The 24,757-nt window shown below is 36.9% G+C and overlaps 1 protein-coding gene across 1 annotated transcript in view; it reads left to right on the forward strand.

Annotated features, from left to right (window-relative positions):
• Nucleotides 1-24,757, forward strand: part of ASPH (aspartate beta-hydroxylase) — a 99,828-nt gene that overhangs the window by 40,002 nt on the left and 35,069 nt on the right. Inside the window, exons 15-17 of the mRNA XM_009710179.1 lie at nucleotides 944-985; nucleotides 10,769-10,810; nucleotides 22,476-22,561. Of these exons, the coding sequence (XP_009708481.1) occupies nucleotides 944-985; nucleotides 10,769-10,810; nucleotides 22,476-22,561 (170 nt within the window). The remainder of the gene's footprint in view (nucleotides 1-943; nucleotides 986-10,768; nucleotides 10,811-22,475; nucleotides 22,562-24,757) is intronic.

Consider the following 24,757-nt stretch of genomic DNA (forward strand, 5'->3'; position numbering starts at 1 on the left):
TTGTATATTATCTTTTGCATGAGTTTGCTACTTTAGAAAAAAAAATTGAGAATGAAAAATATTGTGGAATAGAAATCTGTGCTGCAATAAAAATACATTCATAAATTTTTCTGCCATTTTTTTAAGGACAAACATAACTGTGATGTTGGAATCTAGCATCTTGGGTTTTTTTAATGACAATATTTTAATAGCTAGCAGAGCTGAGAGTGCTCCCAGTTCAGAAAAATTTACCTCGATAAAAATGGCCATATTAGGTCATTGAAACTGGAAGATTTCTTCGCTGTGCTCTGTTTCCCACCAGCCAGTCAGTAGTATGTGCTCGGGAAAGAGAGTATATGTAAGAAATAAAATAAAGTGAAATGTTTCCCCAGCTTTGAGCACTTTATTTATGGGCTTCCTGAGTCAGAGAATATATTTCCCTCTCTTTGAATCTTCTTACTGTCTACAGCCACCACCCTGGCTCTTATGAATTCTTTTCTGTCTCCATGCATGAATAGGGAGCTATGTGCAACCTTCATTCTACTAGCAATAATAGCACCCAGTGACATGTGACATGTCTAATTTAAACATACGTATGGAATTAAAAAGAACTGAATTTTGAAGTCAAATATTTCACAATTACAGCTGGGAACATAATAAGTATCTGAATGTTTTCTAAGCCCGTACTGTAGCAGCATGTGCAACTGTGGGAGATTTGTGCTTTGAGTTTGTAGTTTCAGAATATTGAAGTATCATTTTTGAAACTCTGCAATGCTGCAATTTAGTCATTGGCCTACTTAAGTATTAATCTTTTGCCGAGAAAAATTCAGCTGAGGAAAATTTGTATCCCACTTCTGCAAAAGTAGTATTACAGAACAGTCACTGTTTTGAGCATAAGGGAGAAAAATGCAACTTTTAGGGAGAACTGTCCAGTTTGAATTGTTTGTACACTTTTGATTTACAGAAATACCTGTTCAAGCTGAGAATTCAAATGATGATCTAGTGGGTAAGTTAATCTTAAGTGCTTGATTTCCACCCCCCCCTGCCCCCCCAAAAAAATGAAGTTATAGCTGCGTGGAAAGCTTGTAAACAAATTACTTTGTGGAGAGGAGTGAAGGGATATCATTATTGTCATTTAAAGTTGCTTTCTAGTTCTGAAGCAATAATTTTTATCTTATCCTGGATAAATGCTAGTAACAGTTACTGGGTTATACAGAAGCATTCCAAATAAAGCTGTGAGTAGTTTTAGTTTACAACTTAATTTTTAATGATTTCAAACAGAGCTGGATATTTTTTACTCTAAAAGGGAAATATGAAACTTTCAAGTGTCAAAATACATGCAAACTTCCTTTCAAGAGTAACTGATCATGGATCAGTGATTATACTGTCACTTCTCTCTGTATCAGTCAGATCTATTGGAGTCCAACTGTGGCACATTCTTTGGGCACTAATCTGGAAACAGGACTGTTTTGTCATGCCATCACATTTTTCTTGACATAACTGATTTTAAGAACAAGAGCACTTTGAGCTCTTCCATCTGTTGCCTGACAGTAGTAAACATAGAGCTTACCAAAGCCATTTTTAGACTAGCTAAATGGCTTCTAAATTTGAAGACTGCATATTGTTACATTTCGTCTGCTTTTTGGAGTTAATTATTACAAGTTGTTGGTTTGTTCTTCGTAACAAAATAGTTGTGCTGAGTGAAATGCTAAGTTGTATCTCTGGGCAGGAAATCACAGAAACTGCAATCCAAGAGTCCTGACAGCTATATTTCTTTTGTTCTGGTGACCCTGAGAACCTTTCTGGGTTAGTTAATCTTTGCAATATGCAGAAGCTCTTACGTGGTTTGGTGCCCAGGTAGTTCTGTGGGGTTTTGTTTTTCCTTGCGTGAAAGGAAACATGTGTTTCGTTCTTGAGCATGCCAAAAGTAGCTGGAGAAGTGAGAAAACATAGGAGGCCTTTGTGGTTGCCCACTACAGATTGAAAGCATGGTTTAGTTCATGTTTTAATTACATGCTGAACCTTAACTGAGGTGATTTTAAATGCTCCTGTCAATACATAACTGTGTTATTTATGAGAACTTTCTAACCTATTTATCATAACAGCCACATGGTGTGTTGAAATGTTTGAAGCCATGGGTATTCATTAATAGAGGCCTTTTCTAAAACTGTTTTATTTCATAATGAATATGAAATATTTTTAACCGAAGCTTATAATCAGTGTAGGAACAAGCAATAGTTACCTTTGACAGTATAGGCAAGAAGTTAAGCAAAAGTAGTGTTCAGCTTGTTTGTGCTTTAAGTTGGAACTGTAGAACAAGAAAAGATGTTTTATCTCAGAAAATGTTGCTGCTTAAAGTTAAAGTAACAAAAAGGCCTTTAGAGGACTATTGCAAAATTTCAGCAGTAGATAATTCCACTGTGCAATGTCAGTTTTATTGATATGGTGACGTTGAGATGATCTCTTGACTTACATATACTGTTTTAAAACTAAATTCAGAATCCATGTATCAACTTGAAATCTTTAACTTTTGGTTTAGTGAACCATAATTCTATTGCTTTTTGTGCTGTGATTTATGGCTCATACTTGCGGCAGTAACTGAATTTCCCACTTTTACAAAAAAAAAAATCTTACATGTATTGTACATTAGTGGATGACTTTCTGAATATTCCATTTTGAATCATAGAATCATTTAGGTTGGAAAAGATCCTTAAGATCATCAAGTCCAACTGTTAACCTAGCAGTGCCAAGTCCCCCAATAAACCATGTCCCTAAGCACCACATCTACACAGCTTTTAAATACCTCTAGGGATGGGGACTCCACCACCTCCCTAGGCAGCCTGTTCCAGTGCTTGACAACCCTTTCGGTGAAGAAATTTTTCCTGATATCCAATCTAAACTTCCCCTGGTTGTAACTTGAGGCCATTTCCTCTTGTCATATCTCTCATTACTTGGGAGAAGAGGCCGACCCTCACTTCACTACACCCTCCTTTCAGGTCGTTGTAGGGAGCGATCAGGTCTCCCCTCAACCTCCTCTTCTCCAGGCTAAACCCCCCCAGCTCCCTCAGCCGCTCCCCATCAGACTTGTGCTCCAGACCCTTCACCACCTTCGTTGCCCTTCTCTAGACTCTCTCCAGCACCTCAAGGTCCTTCTTGTGGTGAGGGGCCCAAAACTGAACACAGGATTTAAGGTGCAGCCTCACCAGTGCTGAGTACAGGGGGACAATCACTCCTTTAATTGCAGGTGGACTTTCAAATAAGGTGGTGGAATTAAACCTAGTTGTCCTCTCTCCTTTTATTGTGTTGTGATACAAAGAGAGTCCTTACCCATTTCAAACACTGCTATTATAAAAAATAACTTGTTTTACTCTGAAATAGTAGTTTTTTCTGATCCTTTTGAAAGGTTTTTTAGATTTATTTTTTTTATCTTCAGTTGTTTCCAAAACTAGTGCAACACACTTTTTAAACCACAAGATTAGCCTTAGCTCTGTCCTGATATATCTTGTGGAAATAGATAATAATAGCAGCACTGGAAGGAGTGAATATTTTCTTTTTCCCTTCATGGGAAAAAGTGAGAGAATCAATCAAAACCTATTTATTCAGTTATTAAACACACAAGTAACTTTTAGATTTAGTACCGTGTATGTGATTCTTCATTTAGGAAGTAGAAAATGAAAATAATTTGATCAGCACAAAATCTTCTACAGTGTACCAACATACTCAAGAATCTTTAATTTGTGTAGTTATGTGGGAGCTTCTTTGAAGGCAGAGGAATTGTCGTTCATCAGTTTTTGTAAGAACTTACTGTTTCAGCACAAAGTAGAATTCAAATAGCATCTGTGAAAACTGAGAAAAGAAGTGGGGGACAGAAGTAAACTACTGATTCTGACTATTTTTTTATTTTTTTCCTACTATTAAGTATGTTTACCTGCCTTTTTTGGATGTGAAAATTTCAGTGTGAAGGCAACATTGTTCTCACATTTTCCTCTTGGAGTGTAAAATTCCTATTTACCAGTTTTTTTTGTTTTCTGTTTTTTTTTTTTTTTTTTTAATTTGTGATGGAGGGTTCAGTATGGAGTTTTTTTGTTGTCAGAATTCTTTTCTTTGTTTGTGTGATTTCATTTCATCATGTATTCAAAGCTAGAATTTCCTGTTATTTCAGTAATAATAATATTAAAGTTCATTGTACTAGAGAGAGTCAAGAACTTTCTTCTGAATGAAGAATACCTTTATACGCATAGGCACTCTACGCGTATATGAAAGGTGTCCCTATTTATGTAATAAACATAACTTCAGGCAATGTAAAAGATATTCAGACATGTCACTACATAGTCCTTGTTCTTTGGTAGTAGAAATTCATGCAGCTTCATTTGAAGCATGGTGACACCAGTTTGTATCAGGTTAGGAGCAGTTGTTTGATTTTTATCTGAAACATAGGTACTTACTGTTTTGGAAAGGAAGCAGGAGATAGTTCAGAGGATGAATTCAGCTGTGAGGAACATTCTCACATCGCCAGTGAAGAGATCAGGTGTGGGATTTAATTGTAGGGGAGTGCAAGTCAAAAGTTTTTTGCTGATTTCAGGGCATATCACAAAAAAAAACACCACAAAAAAAACCAAACAACAAAACCAAAAAAAACCCCTAGGCAACTGCATCTTTAGGTATCTGTAGGTACTGTTTTCCAATTCTCTGAGTTTACTTCAAAAATTATGACCAATATTCCTTTCCAACAGTAGGCTATTTTAACTGCAGCTATAGTCTATATTTTTGTAAACTGATGCACTTGAGTGATATGATAGACCAGCTTGAAATATTACTAATTTAGGATTTTTGGCTAATCCTGTTTTACACTGACACATAAATTGCAGTGGTTGCGATAGAGTGGTGCTTGTTGGAGACATATTTTAAGGGAGACATATTACAACTTTGGGGATACCTTTACTCTCTGTATTTGGATTTTAAAACCTCTTGTATATGTTCAAATTTAAAATGTTTAAGGGTTGTTTCCCCCCAACCAACCTTTCATCTTGTATCCTTGACATTTTTATAACCCTACATTTATTTTACCAACTGCTGAAATCCCTTACGTGTAGAGAACTTTCCACTTCACAACTTTGACCCTTCCTCATTACCTGGCTCCTCTTTTCCAATTGTAAGAGTCCTTGACTTTAAAAAGAAAAAAAAATAAAAAATTGTTTTAGTGTATTTGTGACATGGCCTAGATTTCCTTTACGAGGTAAACAAAGTACCTTATGCTGAGAAAAAAAAATCTACTGCTTAAATAGATGTTTAAAAGTTTACATTTCCCACCTTATACAGCAACTTTGTGTATATTCATTATGATAGATCCTAGAAATGATAGCTTTCTCAAATAACTAGTTGGATACAAAGTTGCATTTTTTAGCTTTAAGATTTTTTTTAAATTGTTTTAGACTAAGTTGTGTTTTGGTTGGTCCTTTAATATAGATTTCCCCTTATTTTTTCAGATACTTAAAGCTTCAAAAGAAAGTCCCTACAGCAGGAGGACCAGCCCTAACCATACGCTACAAAAGGGGAGCAGATGGTTGTAATAGATCTTATGATGTAATTACCAAGCAGTTCAGGGTTTGGGGAACGAACACTAAGATATTGTAAATGGGTTGTAGCCAACTGTCATTTTAGTAAGCTTTTTTAACACTTGGATGTTTAATTTACATTCCTGTCTGTGGTTGGTTTTTTTTTCTGTTCTTGGTCAAGTTTAGCGAATTCATTATTTTTCTTCTGTGTTTGTGACAGAGTTGCAACTTTGAGCTGCATTTCGTATGTGCTGTTCGAACAATTGTTAATATTCTATTTATAACGTAGCAGCAAGTACATTTTTTCAAATTTTAATATATATCTTTTGTTGTGGATTCATACAGTATGTACAGAGCAGTTTGGTCAAATGAAACATATAATATTATGAATTTTAAAATGTTTTATAACTGCTGATATAGCATACAGCCTAACTGCATTTTATTGAAAACACTAATCAGACACACACTATGCTGTGAAGTTTGACTTGTATCTCTTTGCACTGATGTTATGTCAACAGTTACACTACATGAATTTCAGGTCATTTTTGAAATAGTCTAACAAAATACAAAATGTTTATATTTAATTCATACTAGTTAAAGGGCAGATTACTAAATTACTTTTTCGGAAACCCTTTATGTGTGAATTAGAACTTTTTATACACATTTGATTTTTAAAGCAAAAATATGTAGGAACTGCATAATATCTGGCAGGGAGTCGGTGTTGGTTGCAACAAAACTGAGTTGTCAAAATGAGGTTGAGGTCAGTAAAATTCTCCTGGTTTGCCTACCAATACAATGATCTCAAAGCTGAATTTGGTAAGCTTTATATTCAGTGAATTATTTTAAAAGTCAAATTTGCATCAATACTTGACTTGTAGATTATTTTTTTTAAAAAAGCAAAGCTTTGGAAATTCAACCTTAAGAAAAATAGGATATCAAAATGTAAGACCTGCAATCATAAATGCTCTTGTAAATGATACGTCTGAAATTTAGACTTCAAATGATACAGAATTTTACTGTAACAGGTGTACTTTTTACCTGTTCTGTGCTGCTGTTCCACAATTATGAAGACATATTTTATTCTTTGGCATTTTGCATGTGTTCCTTTTTGGCTCAGGAATAATTGCTGTGATTTTAGGAAATTGCCAAACCTGATACAGGAGCTTAGAAGAAATAAGATAAATTTTTAAGAAGAAAAATCAATTTGGTAACCCTGACAGTGGTTGCCTTTTGGTTGACAGGGAGATTTAAAATTTCTGTAACACTGTTTTGAAGTCAGGTTATTAGTTGCTTATATTTATAGTGAAAGGGGCATCATATATGCTTGCCTTTTTTTGTTTGGGATTTCAGTAAGACTCCGCATTAGTGAGTGTTAACATCTGGTCGACAAACACAGATGTCCCAAAATGATTTCTTTAGACTTTTCAGGAAAGCAATAATACTCTTAGACTGTGATGTGGTTTGAGATGGGATATTCTAGTAAAATTACCTGTGATTGTGAATTGCAGAGCAATAATTTTTACAAAGCCATATTTTGTGAGGAAGCTTGGGAATAATTTTCGAATGGTGAATGGAAGACTTTTTATATAACAGTGGCAGCCTATTTGTAGAATTATGGGACTGTGAGAGTATGTTGTGCTGTGATCGAATTTTAAGTATCTTGTAACTGGGTATGTGATTTTATGTGCTTCATGTTTACAAAAATATGCCAAGCTGAGCAAGGTCAAGCAGACTATTAAAAATGTATATTTAACCTGTTTAAATGTTCGGCTGCAATAAAACACAGAAGAATATCTTTGTCTTTCTAGTGTCATCATTTTTTCCAAAATTAAAATACTAACTATGAGGATAAATATTTCCCTCAGCCACAAATTAATATTACTGTTTTTCAAAGTAGTACTCTTGAATGTTTAAAAATATACTTGAAAGTAGTGTTTACAAGGAGGAAGAAATATAGCAGGTAGAAGTAATTGTTATTTCTGGCTGGTTTTATGTGAAGGAAACTGGCATTACTATAAGGTCTGTGTTTCTTCTTTGGAGTATTAGCTATTCTGCAACTAGTTCGGCCTGAATTTTTCCCATTATGTGTAATTTCTATTTATAACTTAAAATGGATGAGAGATCACTCTTTTTAACAAACACAAGTGTGGGGGAAGTATGGTATCTACCTTTCATAGAGAAATGTTCTAGGTTACGGTCCATAGTTTAAATCAGAAATCTGGGAAGGGTGTTGTGTCTGTGCAGTTCTCTGTTTGAAAACAAAAATCTTCCTTGACCTTTTCAGTTTTCAAATACCTCCCTATTTTTATGATGAAATATTGCTGAATAAAGAACTGTAGTTTAAGAAAAAGTCAAAAGATAACATCTATCTTTATATTTTCACATTGTTACGTTGCTTCTTGCTGTATCTCAGTGAATCTATGAAATCTTGTATTCAGTTGCTTTTTTGGAAATCACAGGAAGAAATACCAATAAGGAAAGCAAAATTTAAATAAGAGTAGGATATTGAAGTTTTATTTTAATATTGAAAATTTGCTACAATTTTAAGTGACTTTTTCACATTCTCCGTAATTGAAAAGGTATTGTATCATGACACTGTTATTTCTAAGACGTAAAGAAAATGCGTGAGATTGCATATAGGAGAGACAGTGAAAAATGTCATGTTTTTACTGAATATCCTTGTGTAATTTTATGTGTTTCAAAAATTATGTATATGTAAATAACAGATTGCATTGCACATTTATAGTGTTGGTTTGGATTCACGTAAAATCTACAAGGTCTGAAATACATTTTTTAGTTGTGACTTGGGTCATTGTGAACATGCGCTGACAAATACTTAAACGTATTATAATACGAAAAATTAAATTTATTCTTTAGAGTAGAAACCTTGGGAATACCTGGTGTGTATGTTACACAGTGATAGAAATCCTAGCCTGTAGAGATTGTTTAGAATAGTTTGTCTGTGGTTTTGATCTAGGTTTGTTTTGCTGGAAACAGAGAAATTGAGTAAAGGATGAGAGTGGTTTGAAGACCTGAGAATTATTTGAGCTACAATTGATTTAGGTTGATGACAAAACAGTCTCAAGATTTACTGCCATATCCCTTTCTTTGAGACAGCAGATTTTTAAACCTTTGTCAGAAATAGCATAATTAAAAGCATTTGCACTGTCAAAGGAAGCTAGGGATCAGTGTGGAGTGGAACAGAGCAGTATGGGCTGAATATGATGCTGAAGGGAATTTGTAGTTAAGAATGGTAGGGACTGACAGAAACAAGATCTTCAGAACTAACAAGGTCAAGTTGTGATGAATTTCAAAAGCATCTACCTAGAAGGAGAAGCTGGAATATTTAAAGGTTATTGGAGAGGTTTTTGTGAAATCAGTGGCAGCTAATTTAGCAAATAGAGGTTGCAAAAAGTCTGAGAGAGAATTTGGAAAATTGATCGTAGTATATAAACGGGTATAGAGAGCTGTAGGTTATATGTTGTGTGAGCCTCAGCAATAAAAAAATATGAAGCTGACCAAGAAGTGGGAGAAAGGAGCAGGCTTTAGAGTGATGAGCTCATACCTTGTTCTTCTGTGATGGAAAAGAAGTTGCAGAAATAACATGAATGTCCAAGATGGGTAGAAGAGGATCACTGGGTGACCTAGAGGGAATTAGAGGGAAGATGTCAGGTGAGAATATCAGTGTTCCTGATAAGGGAAAAGATACAGGGAAAATGAGTGGCAAAGCAGCATTCTGTATCATGGTTTACTATCCTGTAATGAGTTGTTCATGTGCTTTGAGTTGGTAAAAATGATAGAAATATAAGTACATAAACTATTCTGTGTCTCATCTGGAGCTACGTTATTGCTCTTTTTAAAATACAGTGTCTCTGATGACATACGGATAGACATGACCATTTTATTTATTGTGTGCTATACACACAAAAAATAAAACCAAAAAAGCTAGTATTTTAGCAAGTACTGAACAATGCTTTCATTAATATACTGTTATAGTAATAATAGTCCTTCTCCAAGTTATCTCATAGTATGTAACTGATTCTATAGATCTTTTTGTCATTTCTTTCAATTTAATTGACAATCTGGATTTTATAATGTAATTGAAGAGGTGAATGGGTTTCAATATGACTGTATTTATTTAATTTACCATATTGTAATCAAGTTAGTACTCGTGCCTTGTGCTGAATATAAAAATCAGAATCCTCCTATCTGCATGTTCAGGAGAGCAATTGTCAGCTTGTAGTAAAGGGTGAATGTAGAATGTGAAATAGTTTGATTTCATGTGTGCACATAATTCAGTTTCTCCATGAAAACAGAAATGTTTTTCAGCATTTTCACATGGTGTATCTTATTCACAATATAATGCTTCTGAGCAGTTGGTGTAAAAAAACTGTGAAGATTGAGTATTCTGACAAGATGTCTTTAATTGACTTAGAAATTAAAGAAAATGTTTTTTTTTTTTTTAGTATATAAGAAGACCTCAAAATTACAGAGTGTATGTTAGAGAGGAAAATAACTGTAACTAAAATGTCAACTGCCCTCTCTTTTTAGTGTTCTCTATTAAGTTTATTGGGAAGAAATATTGGAAGCTTATTGGGACAAAACTGGAAACAGAATAATAATGTTAGAATTGTGAGGCAAGATGCTTTAAATGTATAGAGCAGGGCAGGATCAAAAAGTGTTTAGAGAGGAGAAAAAGAGGAGACGACAAGCCTGTCTGTATGTGCCACTTTCACAAACCACACACACGTGATTTTGGTACCATATGTAGTCTGTCTTTTGCTACAGGCTGTCTTGTGCTTAGTTCATATTTACCTGTGCATTCAGATGTTTACAAAACATTTACATTTTAATCAAATATATATATATAAAACTATTGTTCCCAAGAGTTTTTGATTAATGAACAGGTTGTGGGGTTTTTTTTCTTGCAAAATAATTTGCATCACAAGTGTGTATCACCAAAATCTACCAAATATCTAAAGGGGAAAGTTTATGAAATATTTTGTGACAGAAGCAATAAATTAATATTTGAAGCATCTGCAGAGAAAGACCTTTTATGTAACTATATAGTTCAGACAGTAATCAATTTTTTACTTTAAAAAATAAAAATGAAAAAAAGATCCTGTTAGCCCAATCTTATTTTGAGTACAAGCTGTAATTTTCTTGTATCTCTTTCTTCTCATAAACTGTTAACATAAATTTATTTCAATGAAATTATATTTTTAATATTCTAGGGAAAAGTGAAAAAGAAACTCAACAAGACAAAACAGAAAAAGGTAAGTCTGAAAGTAACATTCTGTTCTTCTGATATTCAAAAGCATGCTTTCTTTCTGGGAAGACTGATTTAAGTCAGATTAAATAGCAGTGAAGCTTACCTCCTGTACATCTTATGTAGATAAACCAGAGTTCAATAAACATCCAGAGTGCATCTGCTTTTGTAAGTAAACACACAGTCATTTCCAAAGCTGACATCAATATATTCACTTAGTCCTAGGCTACTATTAAAAACTTGTGCTATTTCAGGAGTAGAATGTTTGGTCTTGTACTCCTAGTCTAGGACTCCAGAGGTCACAGCTTCACCAGGCTCCTCTGGCATTGGTGGGCGAGAGGCAACCTGGGCTGTCCAGCCCCAAAAACCAGGTTCAGCACTGCTTGCTGTGCTAAGCAGGGGGACACAGGTGGTGCTAAAACCTGTCCTTGTCAACTCCATGTTTACCCAGTAAGTGTTTCTGTCTGACTTAGTTTAGGTAGGAGCATGCAGAGGCAGGTTTGGAGGAAAAGTGAGGTTTTGCCAAGACAAGTCTGCACTTGTTTTTAGCTATTTGGACATACAAGCTCTGAAAAGCCTTCTGCGCAGAAACTATTTACAGCTTTGAGTGGATCTTACAACATTAACATTTTCCACTGCTGCAGTCTTCATAGTACTTTGTTCACAAAATGTCTTTAAAAATTCTGTAAATTTCAGATTTTAATAATGTTTCATTAAGTTTATTAAAAGTCTCACTGAAACTTCTTCTATATTAACAGAAACTCCTCTGGAAACTCCTCTAAATCTAAACTCATTTGTAGTGTACTAAAAGTTTTCTCTGCTACGTTTAATTGAGAAGGATTTTTTGTCTTCTCCATAAGAATATGATCAGACTTCACATTTAAACAAGTAATTTAAATGGGATGGATTTTTCAGGTGAATCTGAGAGATAATTCATTAAAATGTTTCACAGGTAGTACAATCCAGGGCATACATACCACATCCATAAGACATCTTTCCATGTGAGGTGGTTTTAGTTGTTTTTGATCACATAAGCTAACAAAATTTAAGTAAGGAGCTTCATTTTTTTTACTTTGGCTTATAATGGCATATATTGAATATTCATTTATATTGGTGAAGAATGGATGTAAAAACTGGAACAATCATTTTCTGCAATGAATGTGTTTCTTTCGTACACTGAACATCAGCATAGGTAATTACAATAATATTCACTTCTCAGAACTGATAAAACATGAAAATGAATGCTATTTGGTTGGAGCACTAGTTGTGTTGCATCAGGGTCAGAGGTATACATAAGCCAGGCTTAGGACAATATGTCATTCCACGTGTCATTCTGATACCAGGGTCAACATTCACCTGGGTTTACTCTAGGTATTTACCGTTGAACGAGAATTGTAGGATTCCACTGTGGTACCAGTAGAGATCTAACCTGTATAACCTAAGGAGGCTAAAGTGCTATTCTTCTGACTACATGTAGGTTTTTGCTGTAGGATGAGATGAGTTCTCCCCTAAGCTCCATTGAGAGCCTTAACCAGAGCTTCATTGGCTGTAGAAAGAGCTTACGCGCTTTGTCTCACCTCCAGCATTGTCACCTCAAGTTCGGTGGGCTGAGTTCCACCCTTGCAAGCTCTACTTTTAAGGGTATACATGATTTACTTGTATAGTTCATATAAGCTTATATAGTTCATATAGCCTGCATCAAATATGAGCTGTGGGCAGAATGACCAATGTTGTAGTTCATAGAAGCGTAGTTCTGAAAGTCCAAAACTGCTACATAACGCCATGCTGAGCTAAACGTATAGGACATTAGAATGTTAGTGTGTATTTTTGTACAGAAAGTCAATGAAGAAATTTATTTCTGGTTATGTCAAAGGGTTGCTTGATTCCAGCCTTTGAATGAAGCCAGAAGACTCCATGATGAAAGGGAGAGGTGCATGATGGAAATACATGCCAAAAATAAAATTGTCATTCTGCAATTGTTTCTTATGATCAACATCTAACCAACCAACAGTAATTTCAAACAGAAAACCCTGTAGAATACTTTTTACTGCAAGGGAAATTGTTCTGGAATAGCTGCAGCTAAAGATTTATTATAGTCATTAGATTCCACAGCTTTATTGGTCCCTAAAATGCCTCAGTTTTTATTGTCTGATTGCTTCCCCAGATAAGTTGATTATAGAGTTTTTTCCTGTTCTACCAGTACAGTTTAGAAAGATCTTTTAATTATTGTAGTGCTACTGGCTTTGAATTGTCTAGAAAAAGTTACTTGGTTTTATACCTGCTAAGTCATCATTTATAGAAGCCCATAAAACAAGTTGATCACTTACGCTATCTCATTACGTGTCTCACCTAATGAGCTTCCCAAACAACCGGACAATGACAGGAGTTTTTCATCATCATCAAATTCTCATTCAAGCACCAACTGAGAGGCAGCACAATTTCCAAAACTAATTTGAGTCATGATATAGGCCTAGCATGAGGAAGGAGGACAATTACTTGAGCAAATTTTGAATTCCAGGTAAAAGTAGTAGGTCTACTAAAGTGTATATATATGTTTTTCAACACATAACTGAAACTTTGAAACTTGGACTGGGAAGGTCGGAGTATTTGAGGGAAGGAGCAGGAGGAATTAGTAAAACAGAAAGTCAGAAAATTCTTTGGAAAACTTCTACAAACCATGATTGTCGGTGTCTACTTATCATTGTCTTTTAAGGGACCCATCCACAAGTTGCCCAGAGCATTATTACTGAAGTTGTATCACAGCAGGGGTAGGAGGGTGTTTAGAAAAGAAAGCCTATGGCTCCTCTGGAAATTGCTTCCTTAGATTTTGACAGTTTAAGACTGAGAACTGGCAGGAGGAGCCTTTGCTGCCACTGACTATGAGACTGCATCACATGGAGAGGTTTTTATTTCAGATTAGTTTAGAGACAGCACCCTGCACATCTATTTTTGTCAATGTGGGAGAGAAATAAGGAGACATCATTATATAGTTATGACATCTACAGTTACAGCTTTTATTTAAAACTTTTTAAAACTTTATTTAAAGCTTATCTACTGGCAGTAAGCACAACATACAGTCAGTGCAGCAGGATTGTTCCAGTGTAGCTTTCAGTTCAAAACCTGGGGACCATGTGTCCTCAAAGTGACTGTGAAGACCATGGTTTATCTTGAATCCTTCTACCTTATGAAGTAACTAACTAAAAGCCAGAGTCCTAGCTGCTTTCTGGTTTGCTTGCAGATGCAAGATAGAGGAAGCCACCAAGAATGCTCCTTTAACATTATAATGACAGTAGGAATAAATAAATCTAATGACAAGAACTAAAGCCGACCTATGAGGTGGTTTGTTAGATGGGAGGCAGTGTCTTTCTGTCCTCATGTTCTCTCCCCACACCCTCAGACTGTGACATTATCGTCTTGCCATTTCTGTGGAACGAGAAATTTCATTAGAAGATGTATTTAACAAGAAATCCTCACACTAATAGTGTAATATGGACTCACATAATCACTGAGGAGTCTACTGCTCCTCTCCATTGACTATGACTCCTACAGCATTAGTTCCCAAACATTAAAACAAGACAGTTTAACCTGGGTGGAAGGCATCCTTCCTCCCAGACCTCCAGGTTAGACCAACCAGGGTGTCAGGTAAGCCTGCCTTCCCACTCCACCCCTTCTAGGCTCTGGACATCAGAAAGTGAGCGGAGGGCTTAGGGAGGGGAATAGTTAGTACTGAGAGCAAAAGCTGGAGGAAGAGGAGAAAAGGGCAGCAAGAACAGATGGAAAACTGCCTGAGCTAGTCCCAGTTGAGATTTCTTCTTGGCCACAGTTGCACATCAGCTAACGAGCTCACTGTTTGTGATGTCCTGCCTCCTGACGTGTCTGTCATGTCAGAATAAAATCACAGAATTGTGAAGTGTCTGCTCCCAACTTTTTACAAGGCTCAGGAGCGAGAAACAATTTCTGTGAAAGTGTATGAAAGTGCATAGTGATTTTTAAAGATAAGCACCAGTTGTTCTGGGATTTTTTAATAGCGGCGTGATACCATCTCCCACTTTGCTCAAGAAAAACTGTACATGTATCCTTTGATCAGAGACTCAGAGTATGTCAGCAAGGGCAGAACAATTCGTGCTAGGTGTTGTGCTAAGGGTACCCCATCCTTTAAATCATCTTTTCAGAAAAAAAACTACTTGAAGTCTTTACGGTGTAGACAACATCAGAGTCCTGCTTGAAAGTAACTTGCTGTCTGTTAAAATGCCAAGTGCATGGTGTATCTTTAGGACAAAAAAAGTGTATTAATCATGAAAGATAATTATGGTAGTATTCAATATTTTTGTGCAGTTCTGGCTAATGAAGTGTTAACTGTTTTGAGACACCAGGCTGATGTCTAATCAGTCAGGTCGGCAGTATTTGCTTGTTTAGGAGAATGAAGTTTTGCTTGGCCTGGCTGGTTGTTTTGTATTTCAGATGAAAATGTGAAATGGAGAGCTGTCTTCGCCCGCTTCTCTGGAGGCTAGAGAGGAGTCATTTGCTCCAGTACAGAATTATTGTCACTAGTTATTTCTGATACAGTATTTCTACCAGTTTGTTCTGTATTGCTTTGGACTTATGATCAGATGTAACCAATTTTTTGCCATGTACTAGTCATCACTTTTTTCCATGGTTTTTTTTCCTTTTTACTTCATGTAGTTGGTTTGAATGCACTTACCACATTAACATAATTGGCTTACTTGGCATCTTACACCAATTTCAAGCCTTGTGTTCTGCTGTTATACAGGACCATACAGACATTTGATCATTTGAGGACATTTGTCTAGCAATTCTAGAAGAGTTTCATTCCTTGATTGTTATTTCTTTAGGCAGCTTTTTGTGTTAAAAGTTGTAAAGTATCAAGAAAGTATATTTGCATTATAATTCTGTGAATAAAATCAACATAGAATTTGCAAAATTATTTGCCTGATGCTGTTTCTCTGGACAGTTGCTTAAGAGAAAAAGATAGATCTGCTTCAGACGAAGATTTACAGAACTTGATTTTTTTTGTTTGGTGTTTTTTTTGTTTGTTTGGGTTTTTTTTAAGTGTTACTAGCCTTTTGTTTGTACAGAAAAAGCTAGTAATAACACCGGTAATTGAGATTACTTTCTATGACAAGGCACTGTTTTTAATCACTTACAGATTTTCTGAAATTATACCTGAGGTGAAATTTTGCATTGGGAAAACTCATTTTGGAAATGCCTTTCTAAAAATTGATTTTGGAAGTTTTCAAGGAAAAGATTCAGTAGCTTCACGAGATGTACTTTGCACTGATTTATTTGATTTTTCCTAGTGTTTAAATGAAAAAAAGATAAAGCTTTTATTGCAAACTTAGTGTATGTTTTTTCCTCTGCAAGAGCATGTAGTATTAATGGCTACAAAATATCAGTTCAAACATGTGCATACTGGCTAATAATCAGTGGGGAGGCATTTGAGTTTGACCACTGAATTTCATTATCCATCCCCTGCTTTGCTGCTGTATCTCCGCTTGTCTCAAAGCAGACGACATATGCTGGTCTAGATCTTCAAACCTGAGCAGGATTTCTTCTGATGCTGTTCCTTTGCAGCTCTGAAACTCTGTGAGATCAGATCCTGAATGGAAGGAATGAACCGTTTCCCAAGTCTGTCAGTGTTCACGCTACTGGCTTCCAAACAGCCTGCGGGAGTAAGAGTTATCATCGAAGAGTAACGTCAGTGAGGGAGAACAACCTGAATGGGACGCGGTTCCAGATCAAGACGTGTGCATGTGGCTGCATGTGCTGGTGTGATGTCCACACTGCATTATATACAGTGGTCATCTGTTACAGTCAGTGGAGCCTTCAGCCAACCACCTCGTAGGTGTCAACTTTGTGCTGAACTCGCTTTTTAGGCTCCATTGACTGTAATGACTAGATTTCTAAAGATTACAGCAGGGCTTAGGTGTCTACACAGAGAAACCTGAATTTACTTGCCTTAATTTGAAGCTATCCCCGTATTGGTGACGTTCTCAAGTGATGATGAAATGAATGAACTTTCAACTAGAGAGCAAAGAGCTATGCCATCAGGTAGTGCTGCTGAGCCAAGGAGTTGTAATGCTTCTTGCTCAGGCTGTGATAATTTGCGGGTAGTTAACACAGTGCTGCATCATGTGTAGGAATAGGTGAAGTGTTTCTGGTGAAGGGATACGTGTGCCCCGTTAGCACCATTTGGTATGGGACACATGTAATTATGTCGCTTGGATTCACCTTTCATTGATTGACTCTCATGACTGCTTATAGCCCAAATCATTTTCTGAAGTATGCAGTAGAGGCAGAGAGTAGCAGTAGAGTAGATGGTCAGTAATGGGGATTTGGGGCAAGGGAGTTTAGGGGAAAAGACCCGTGAAGAAGGGCATGAGTAAAAAGGAAGAAGGCAGATATCTAAGAGCAAGTTGGGAATAAATAGGGAGAGCTGCACCAAGGAACAGATTGTGAGCAAGTGTAGACATGAAAGGGAAGAAACCTGGTAGGGCATCAAGGTTGGGAAGAGGAGAGTTTGGAGAAGAGGATGACAGGAGAAGGAAAGAGAAAGGAGAGGAACAGAAGCTTAGTGATTGAGTAGAAGCTGCAGAAGATAAAAGCATGATTGTTAGACAAACCAGATTATCTGCCATGGATCTGTTTATTTTTGAACTTCAATCCTCGGCCACTGGTGTACGGCTAGGAGGAATCTCAGTTACAGTGACGACTGGCACAGCGAGCTTCTGCGTGAATTTCTTTAATTAAGAAGTGAGAGAATGGAAGTTCCCTGTGTAATTACAGTCTTGGCACTAAAGTGCATTGACATATAGCAACCTATTACAAAAACTGTAGAAAAAAAGACTAAGTGCGACCCTGAAGCTTACTTGGTCTATTCTGTTGACCAAAGGCCTTAGCAACTGCGTGTATTGTTGCTGGCAGATGCTTGTACAACTTGTTCTTACAAATTTCCAGTAATTAGCATTCCACGACTACCCTCAGCGATCTGTTCTACTGTGCTCGCTCAGAGATACTAGTTCCAGATGTTGAAGCCAAATTTCCTGTGGTAGCAATTTTAAGCCTTTTATTCCTTGTCCTGACTATGGTGATAGAGAAAATAATTTATTCTTTTCATCTCTGTAGCTGCTTTTTAAAGTGGTATGTACCTCTCTTCCAGTGGCAAACTCTTTACTACTACCTTTTTTCCCTTTGTTCTTGCTTATTCAGATGTAAATGTTGCCCCCCTCTACCCCTGAGAATTAAAGACAAAGTATTTTTTTAACCATTCTTCAAAAGTAAGTCATTGAATCACCTTTAATCATTTGGTTACTTTTCATTTTTTTTTCACGTGATGCTCTTGTGGTCTGAAGGGTATCTCGCAGTGCATTCATTATTTTTCAAAAGATATTTCTCTGTCCTTTGTAGAAAAAGACTGTCACTGCTTTTGGTGATGGCAAGGTGCCTTTCAACATAAAACCATAAAATATGCCTGATATTTTAGTTTTCATATGCCCAAATAGGTATATAAAATAGCTCCTTCATCCTCTTTCATTGGATGACATTGCAAGCTATTAAGTTAACTGCACATTTATTAGACTACCGCTTCCAAAATATTTTCCTTCTTAGTTTTTTCTTTTTTTTTTTTTTCTTTTTTAGCTTCTCTTTTGTATCCTGATACAGAAGGGAGATAAGAGATTGTTTGTGGTTACTGGCCATTGTTTATTCTCCCACAGAAAGAGTTAGCATTGAGTTTCTTCTAAGACTTCTTCCTAGCTTGCTGCTTTGACAGTGGAACCTGTTTTCTCTGAGGGAGTCTTCAGCCATCCTATGTCCACAATCCTAGATAGAAAGCCTGTCTTTACATTCAAGGCCATTATTGAAAATCGTCTGTATTACTCTTGCAAGACCACAGTATGATATATAAAAGAATTATTACTATTTTAGTGCTCAACGAGATTTGGACTACCAATCACCCTAGCAGTTGTTTGATTGTGCGTTACTTCAGCTACATGGTGAAATCTGTAAGTCATTGAAGAAAAATTACATGTTTTTATCCTCTGAAAACAGATAACTTAACATCTTTGTAACATTGAATTTAATATATTGGGTCACATCTGCTAAAAGATTATTACACTAGAAGGAGGCAATGGATAATTTATTAAAATACCCCTGCAGGGAGATAGCAGGCTATCTGGTTAATATAAAGGAATGCTTGATGGTTACACTGAAAGCTCCCTGGTGAATCCTTTAGCATAGGAGTAGAACGGGAGATGAAAATGATTGCTCATTATATAATGTTTACTGTGTTATATCAGTGCCTAGCAGCTGAATAATGTTTGTGTTGACAGTGCCTTTCCAGCTTTTCATATTGAACTCCTGCTGGGCTAGAGCTGATACGTAATTGTACGGAAAATGGGAAGATAATACTTGTTTTGTAATGGAAGGTGGCAAAAAGGTTCTTCTGACACATCACTAAAGTCAGTCATATCTTTGTGCCACAGACTTGTAAGGTTTTCATTCACTTTTTCTTATGAGCTGCTTCTGTCTCATCTCCTTATAAACTGAAAATAATTGTGGAAGCAGGCAGTGAGAGTTTCTTGGTGGGTGGGGAAGCTGCCTGCCTTTGCCTCGAAGGCCCCTTGCTGTTGCCCTGCTTGCCGAGTTTGAGAAGGACCAAATGACTGTGTGTCTTTCCATGAATACTGCAAGTTAGAAAGCTGAGAAATAGCTGTCTTCTCTTACTGAATACACAGGTTCTGTGTAACTGCCCAGTCTTAGATAAAAATCTTCATTCATGCCGTAAGAACTGAGAATTGACATTTTAGGTCTGGTTTACATCATTTCTTGTATGTATGGCCTCCTACTTGGAGAACTTGAAGAAACCAAGTGTTTGGTGGTGATGTACAGCTGGAAGCTCCCCAGATTATGTACCCAGAAACAAATGACAGTTTCACATAGTGGCTGTGAGCTCAACCAACCTAAAAACTCCTCGGGGACACTTGCTTGTATTGGCTCATTGGGCCGGGTTCATCCATCCCTCCTGTTGAGCAAGCCAGGCCTTAGAAATAGCAATGGGTTCTTGAAAAACTGAGCTGGCATATTTTTAGAAAAGGGGAAAAACAAACAAAACAACAACAACAAAAAAAACCCTAAACAAAACCCAAACAAATAAACAAAACACAAAACCCAACAAGCCTTTTGTGCATTATGGATTGTTCTTTTCAGGCCCAGTGACGTTATGTCAGAAACTTCTGACTGTACCGGTTACTCACGGTGTACTCAAGGTCTGAGGTGGAGGGATCCTCACTCTCCTGATCAGAGCTGGTTCTGTGAGTTTTACTGGGTTCAAGGGGTATAAATGCTTGGAATAGAGCTGGTGCTGTGCTCCTTAATCATTATCATCACCAACTGCATGAAAATGCATTAAAGACCTTGCTTTCCTATGAAATGGGTAATATTAAAGTAAGACATAGCAAGACTGGAATCGGCCACAGATTGAAATGCATTTCTACTATATTATCTATGGAGAATGAACAAAAGACATGAAAATCATCTATATTGTTTTATATATATAACAAAAAAGCAAGCAAAGCATCTGTTTGGTCAGTTCAGTTCCATAGTAACTACATTCCTTAAGTGTGGTGGTGTGTGCATGAGTATAAATGCTTGATTTCAAGTCCTAAAGTACAATGAAAGCCTGAAGTGCTTAGAGCAGCAGAACCAATATATTAAAGTATGCTATTTGGTTCTTTATCCTGAAAAAGGAGTAAACTACTGTATGTCAGGCAGTTTTTTCCTTCTCAACTTCTTGGTAGCTAATGCCTTGGAAAATTACAGTCACTTCTATTCTAAGAAGGATCAACAGGGATTTAATAATCCTAATGCACTGCTTCTTTAGTACCTTTCCTTTATAGATCTTAGTACATTTTTATATTTAAAGCTTCATACAACCTTTGTGAATAAGTGAATGGAATTTAGTAGGATAGCCTCAATCCTGTTTAAATTCCATTTCTCCCCTGCCCCTGAAAAGCAATAGCATCTATTTAACTGTGCGAGCCGATGCTGCAGAATAGTTTATCAAGGTAATGTAAGAAAAACTCTCTCTGTGCAGAGCTGTCTGAGTTCAATGTTGAACACGACAGTAAAAGTCTGCCACAGAAAGAACCAAAGGTAGTCAAGGTTTGGGTTTTTTCTTATCTTGTACAGAAGCAGCTCAGACTCACGAGATCCTCTAATGCCTGGATGGGGTTAGTGTTGGTTTAGCATTAACTAAGGCGTTGGTCTTTCGCTGAGGTTTAATGTAGACAAAGCGATTTGTCTGCCTAAAGCTCTTTGTAGGAGCAGAGTCTGAGAGAGAAAGTATCATTTAATGCATCATGATTCATTAATTCCAGTAGCGTGTGGTGGCTCTTGTCATTCCTGAGCTGTGCACCCAAGGACTTGGGAAGCAGAATGAAACACGGCCGGTTGCAATGCCTCATTATCCAAAAGACTTGCTGCGGCATTGCAGCAGTCTTGTGAGGTTAAGCTGTGTGGTGTATGGGTTGAGCTTTACACGTACCGGTTACAGCATTCCCACTTTAAACTTCTACAAAGAAAATAATAATTTTACTTCTTTTCATGCTGTTAATGACTTACTGTCCATAGAGGGGAAAAAAACAGTAATGCATAATTTAAGCAAAAATACGTGCTACTAATTACATACGTACATTGCTGGTAGTTACTTGTATCAGTCAATATATTTTTCCCTTGCTTGTGTCAGAAATGGTGGTGGATTTTTTTTTTTTTCCCCCTAATGAAGTGGGAAAGCAAAGTTTAGCTATGGGAAATGTGGAGAACTATCTGCTGCCGTATCCTTCAGTAGTGTATTTGCATTTTTTTTAACATCTAGTATATTTAATGCAACCAAATAGACATTGTTTAGGAGTGAACTGCTGCGAAGTAAATAGCTGTTTAAATTGACACAATTTACTTCAATTTACTTCAAATGCAATTTACTTTACACAATTCCCTTCAAGACTGGTTTGCTACGTACTGCTGCTGCTCTGCTACTGTGTCATCGCTTGCTAAGCTGTGGAAACTTGATCACTTAAAGAGGTCTCGGTCAGGCATTTCAGTGTTGAACCTGTTTAAAAAAAACATCACTTCTTGAGTCCCTCCTACCCTGAGTAACTATGATTTCTATCAACTCTTTTAATTGCTTTAGACAGGGAGGTAGACATACATATGCACAACTTTAGAAATTACTAACAAGTCCTGGTAATGATATTTTTTTATAATACCATATAAATGAGGAAAAATAACAGTTCTCTTTGTTCTTCCATGTCAGTTGAACCATTTGGAAAAAAAATCCTTGACTATATGAGATGAAACCGTGTCAGTTGAACTATTTGCAAAAAAAATCCTTGACTATATGAGATGAAAAATGCTTTTTCAAAAACTTCACTGCCAACTTACTCAGTTTGAATGACTGGAGATTGCTTTTTCATACAGGAGTTTGTGATTGTAATAAGTAAGAAATCAATTTCTTTTCAGTGTGTTTTGAAAGTGCCTTATTTGAAAATCATGTGCTTTAACTGGTGAATAGTACTGTGCTGGTAAAGGTTACTCCAAACAATTGCTGCGAGATATGAAAGACGTAATGAACTGTGTGGTTTTTAAATCTCTTCCAGCTAAAAAGAAGAAGCCAAAACTCTTAAACAAGTTTGATAAGACCATCAAAGCTGAACTAGATGCTGCAGAAAAACTACGTAAAAAAGTAAGTTTTGAATGTTTCACTCAGGACTGTAGACAGTGGAGAAAAACGAATAATATAAAAATTAACTTAGAAAAATGAAGTATTACTTTGAGGTTAATGTCTGTGAAATTAACTTTTAAAAATTAAATATTCACTGCATATTTGTCCAAGTTTCATTTCTGCAGGATAGTTTATCTTAAGTTTTTTAAAGTCACAAGTGTGTGTTCATGTGTGTTTGCTCACCTTTAGGCTTGAAAATACTTAGCTTAGCTGTTGAATTCCTGTCGTCAAAAAACTGCTTACATGGAACGGCGTTATTTCTGTCCTATTGTCGCCTTAAGGGTTAATTCATTTGGCAGAAACTAAACCCCCTTGCGTTCCAGCTTGTCCTCAGATACCAGAGGGGCTGGGGCCAGCTGAGCTTTGCTTCTGGGTGATGCCCAGTTACACCAAAACCAGCCTCAAGTCGACACTCTAAGTCCGATTGTGCCCAACAGCCGGTACGGCGGTACGTTGAATTCACACGGTTACAAATTCACTAATAGTGCAAAATTGAGTCGTTAGATCATTGAATTTACACACCTATGCAGATTCACGAGTAGAATGATATACACTATAAGTCTGGGCGCATTCAATAAGAAATTCTCACTACTAGATTCACTGATAATATAGTTTATTAACACACTATAAGTCTCGGCGCATTCAATAAGAAATTCTCACGACTAGATTCACTGATAATATAGTTTATTAAAGCAACAGATAGAAGTTCTTTTAAATAGCCAGTGATTAATACACTGTCTGCAAAAATATACTTGGATTACAAAAATACACTTTGGTACCAAAAAAATATATATTAAGGTGACTATATAGTGCTACTAATGTGATGACAAATACAAGCTTGATTTCTAAGTTTCCCAGGGAAGCACTTGGTATAACCAAGGGTGCGAGTCCTACCCAAAGGCATCCCTGTGGGAGGGGAAGAGAGATTCAGCCCATTGACTGATCCCAGAAGTCTGAGATGCTCCTTGACTTCTCAGTGATGTTGTGTCCCCCTTCCCCATGTCGTTACGGTATTTTATACTATTTTCTAAGTTTAGGTGGAGCTGGAGTGACTCTAGTCATACATACTTTCGTTATTGATTGATGTAAAATTCTGTCACTTTGCTTTTAAAGTTACAGACAAGAAAGAATTTAGAGAGCATGCTCAAGGTAAAAGGGAGGTGGGTAGCTTTTGGGATGGAGGTGTGTTTTGGTAGTATAATGAGCAGAGTTCATGCACAGGACACATTTCATCACAACTGCTAGCTCAGCACCGGCATTCTGGGTGGAAAGGGATATTTGTCTCTTATTTGACTGCAGCTGTGTGCACAGTACCTTCTAGTCCCTGTATCTGCCTTGTACACAGAACCTGGCCATGGTATCTTCACACCGCTCCACCCTGCGTTCCTCTTTGTGCCCGCACACCAGGCTTCCTTGGTGTGTTAACGTCCGAGGCTGCAGGCCAAGTTGGGGGTGAGGAACCATCGCAGAGCAGATCCCTTGTGTGCACAGCAGATGCCTTATGTGCTGAGAATGTGGATATAGCTTTACTCTTAATAAGAGTGCCTTCGATAATTAGTTTCGATAATTTGTGCCCCCAAGGTAATTATTCCACACCTATCACTGTTGTCCATTTGAGTACTGAAGTCAACTATTATCAGAGCACTTAAATAACATAAGTGTGTTTTTATGGATCTCTCGGTTTCATACGCTTCATGAGCATTAGGTGCAAATCTTTGTAGTAGGCATTGTTTCTGTTGGGATTCTGCGTGCGTCCCGTGAGTGTCTCTGCTCCCATACGGCCGCTTAAAGCACGAAGCAGATGTTCCTGCTTCCCACCGGTGGCAGCAAGACCTTAACATCAGTCAGTCAGTTTTGGTAGTTCTGAATTTAATCACTTGGCTATGAAAAACAAACAAAAACCCCCAACAATAAACAAAAAATCTTCAGTCATCTCCTCGGATAACTTCCAATTTTATCCTTTTACTTGAGTGTTTCAGAAAACAAGACCTTTGCAGAGATATCCCTTTTCCAGATATGAGATTAAATACTGAAGCAAGACTATATGACTGTTAGAAATGAGAAACCTTAAGTCTTTTGGATGTAAATCTTATTAAAAACTCTGATGTGCCTCACAGACAGTCCTAGCACGTGGAGAACAGCGGCAGGGCTTTGTTG

Source organism: Cariama cristata, unplaced genomic scaffold (genome assembly GCF_000690535.1).
Source record: "Cariama cristata isolate BGI_N322 unplaced genomic scaffold, ASM69053v1 scaffold2371, whole genome shotgun sequence".
Taxonomy (NCBI): domain Eukaryota; kingdom Metazoa; phylum Chordata; class Aves; order Cariamiformes; family Cariamidae; genus Cariama; species Cariama cristata.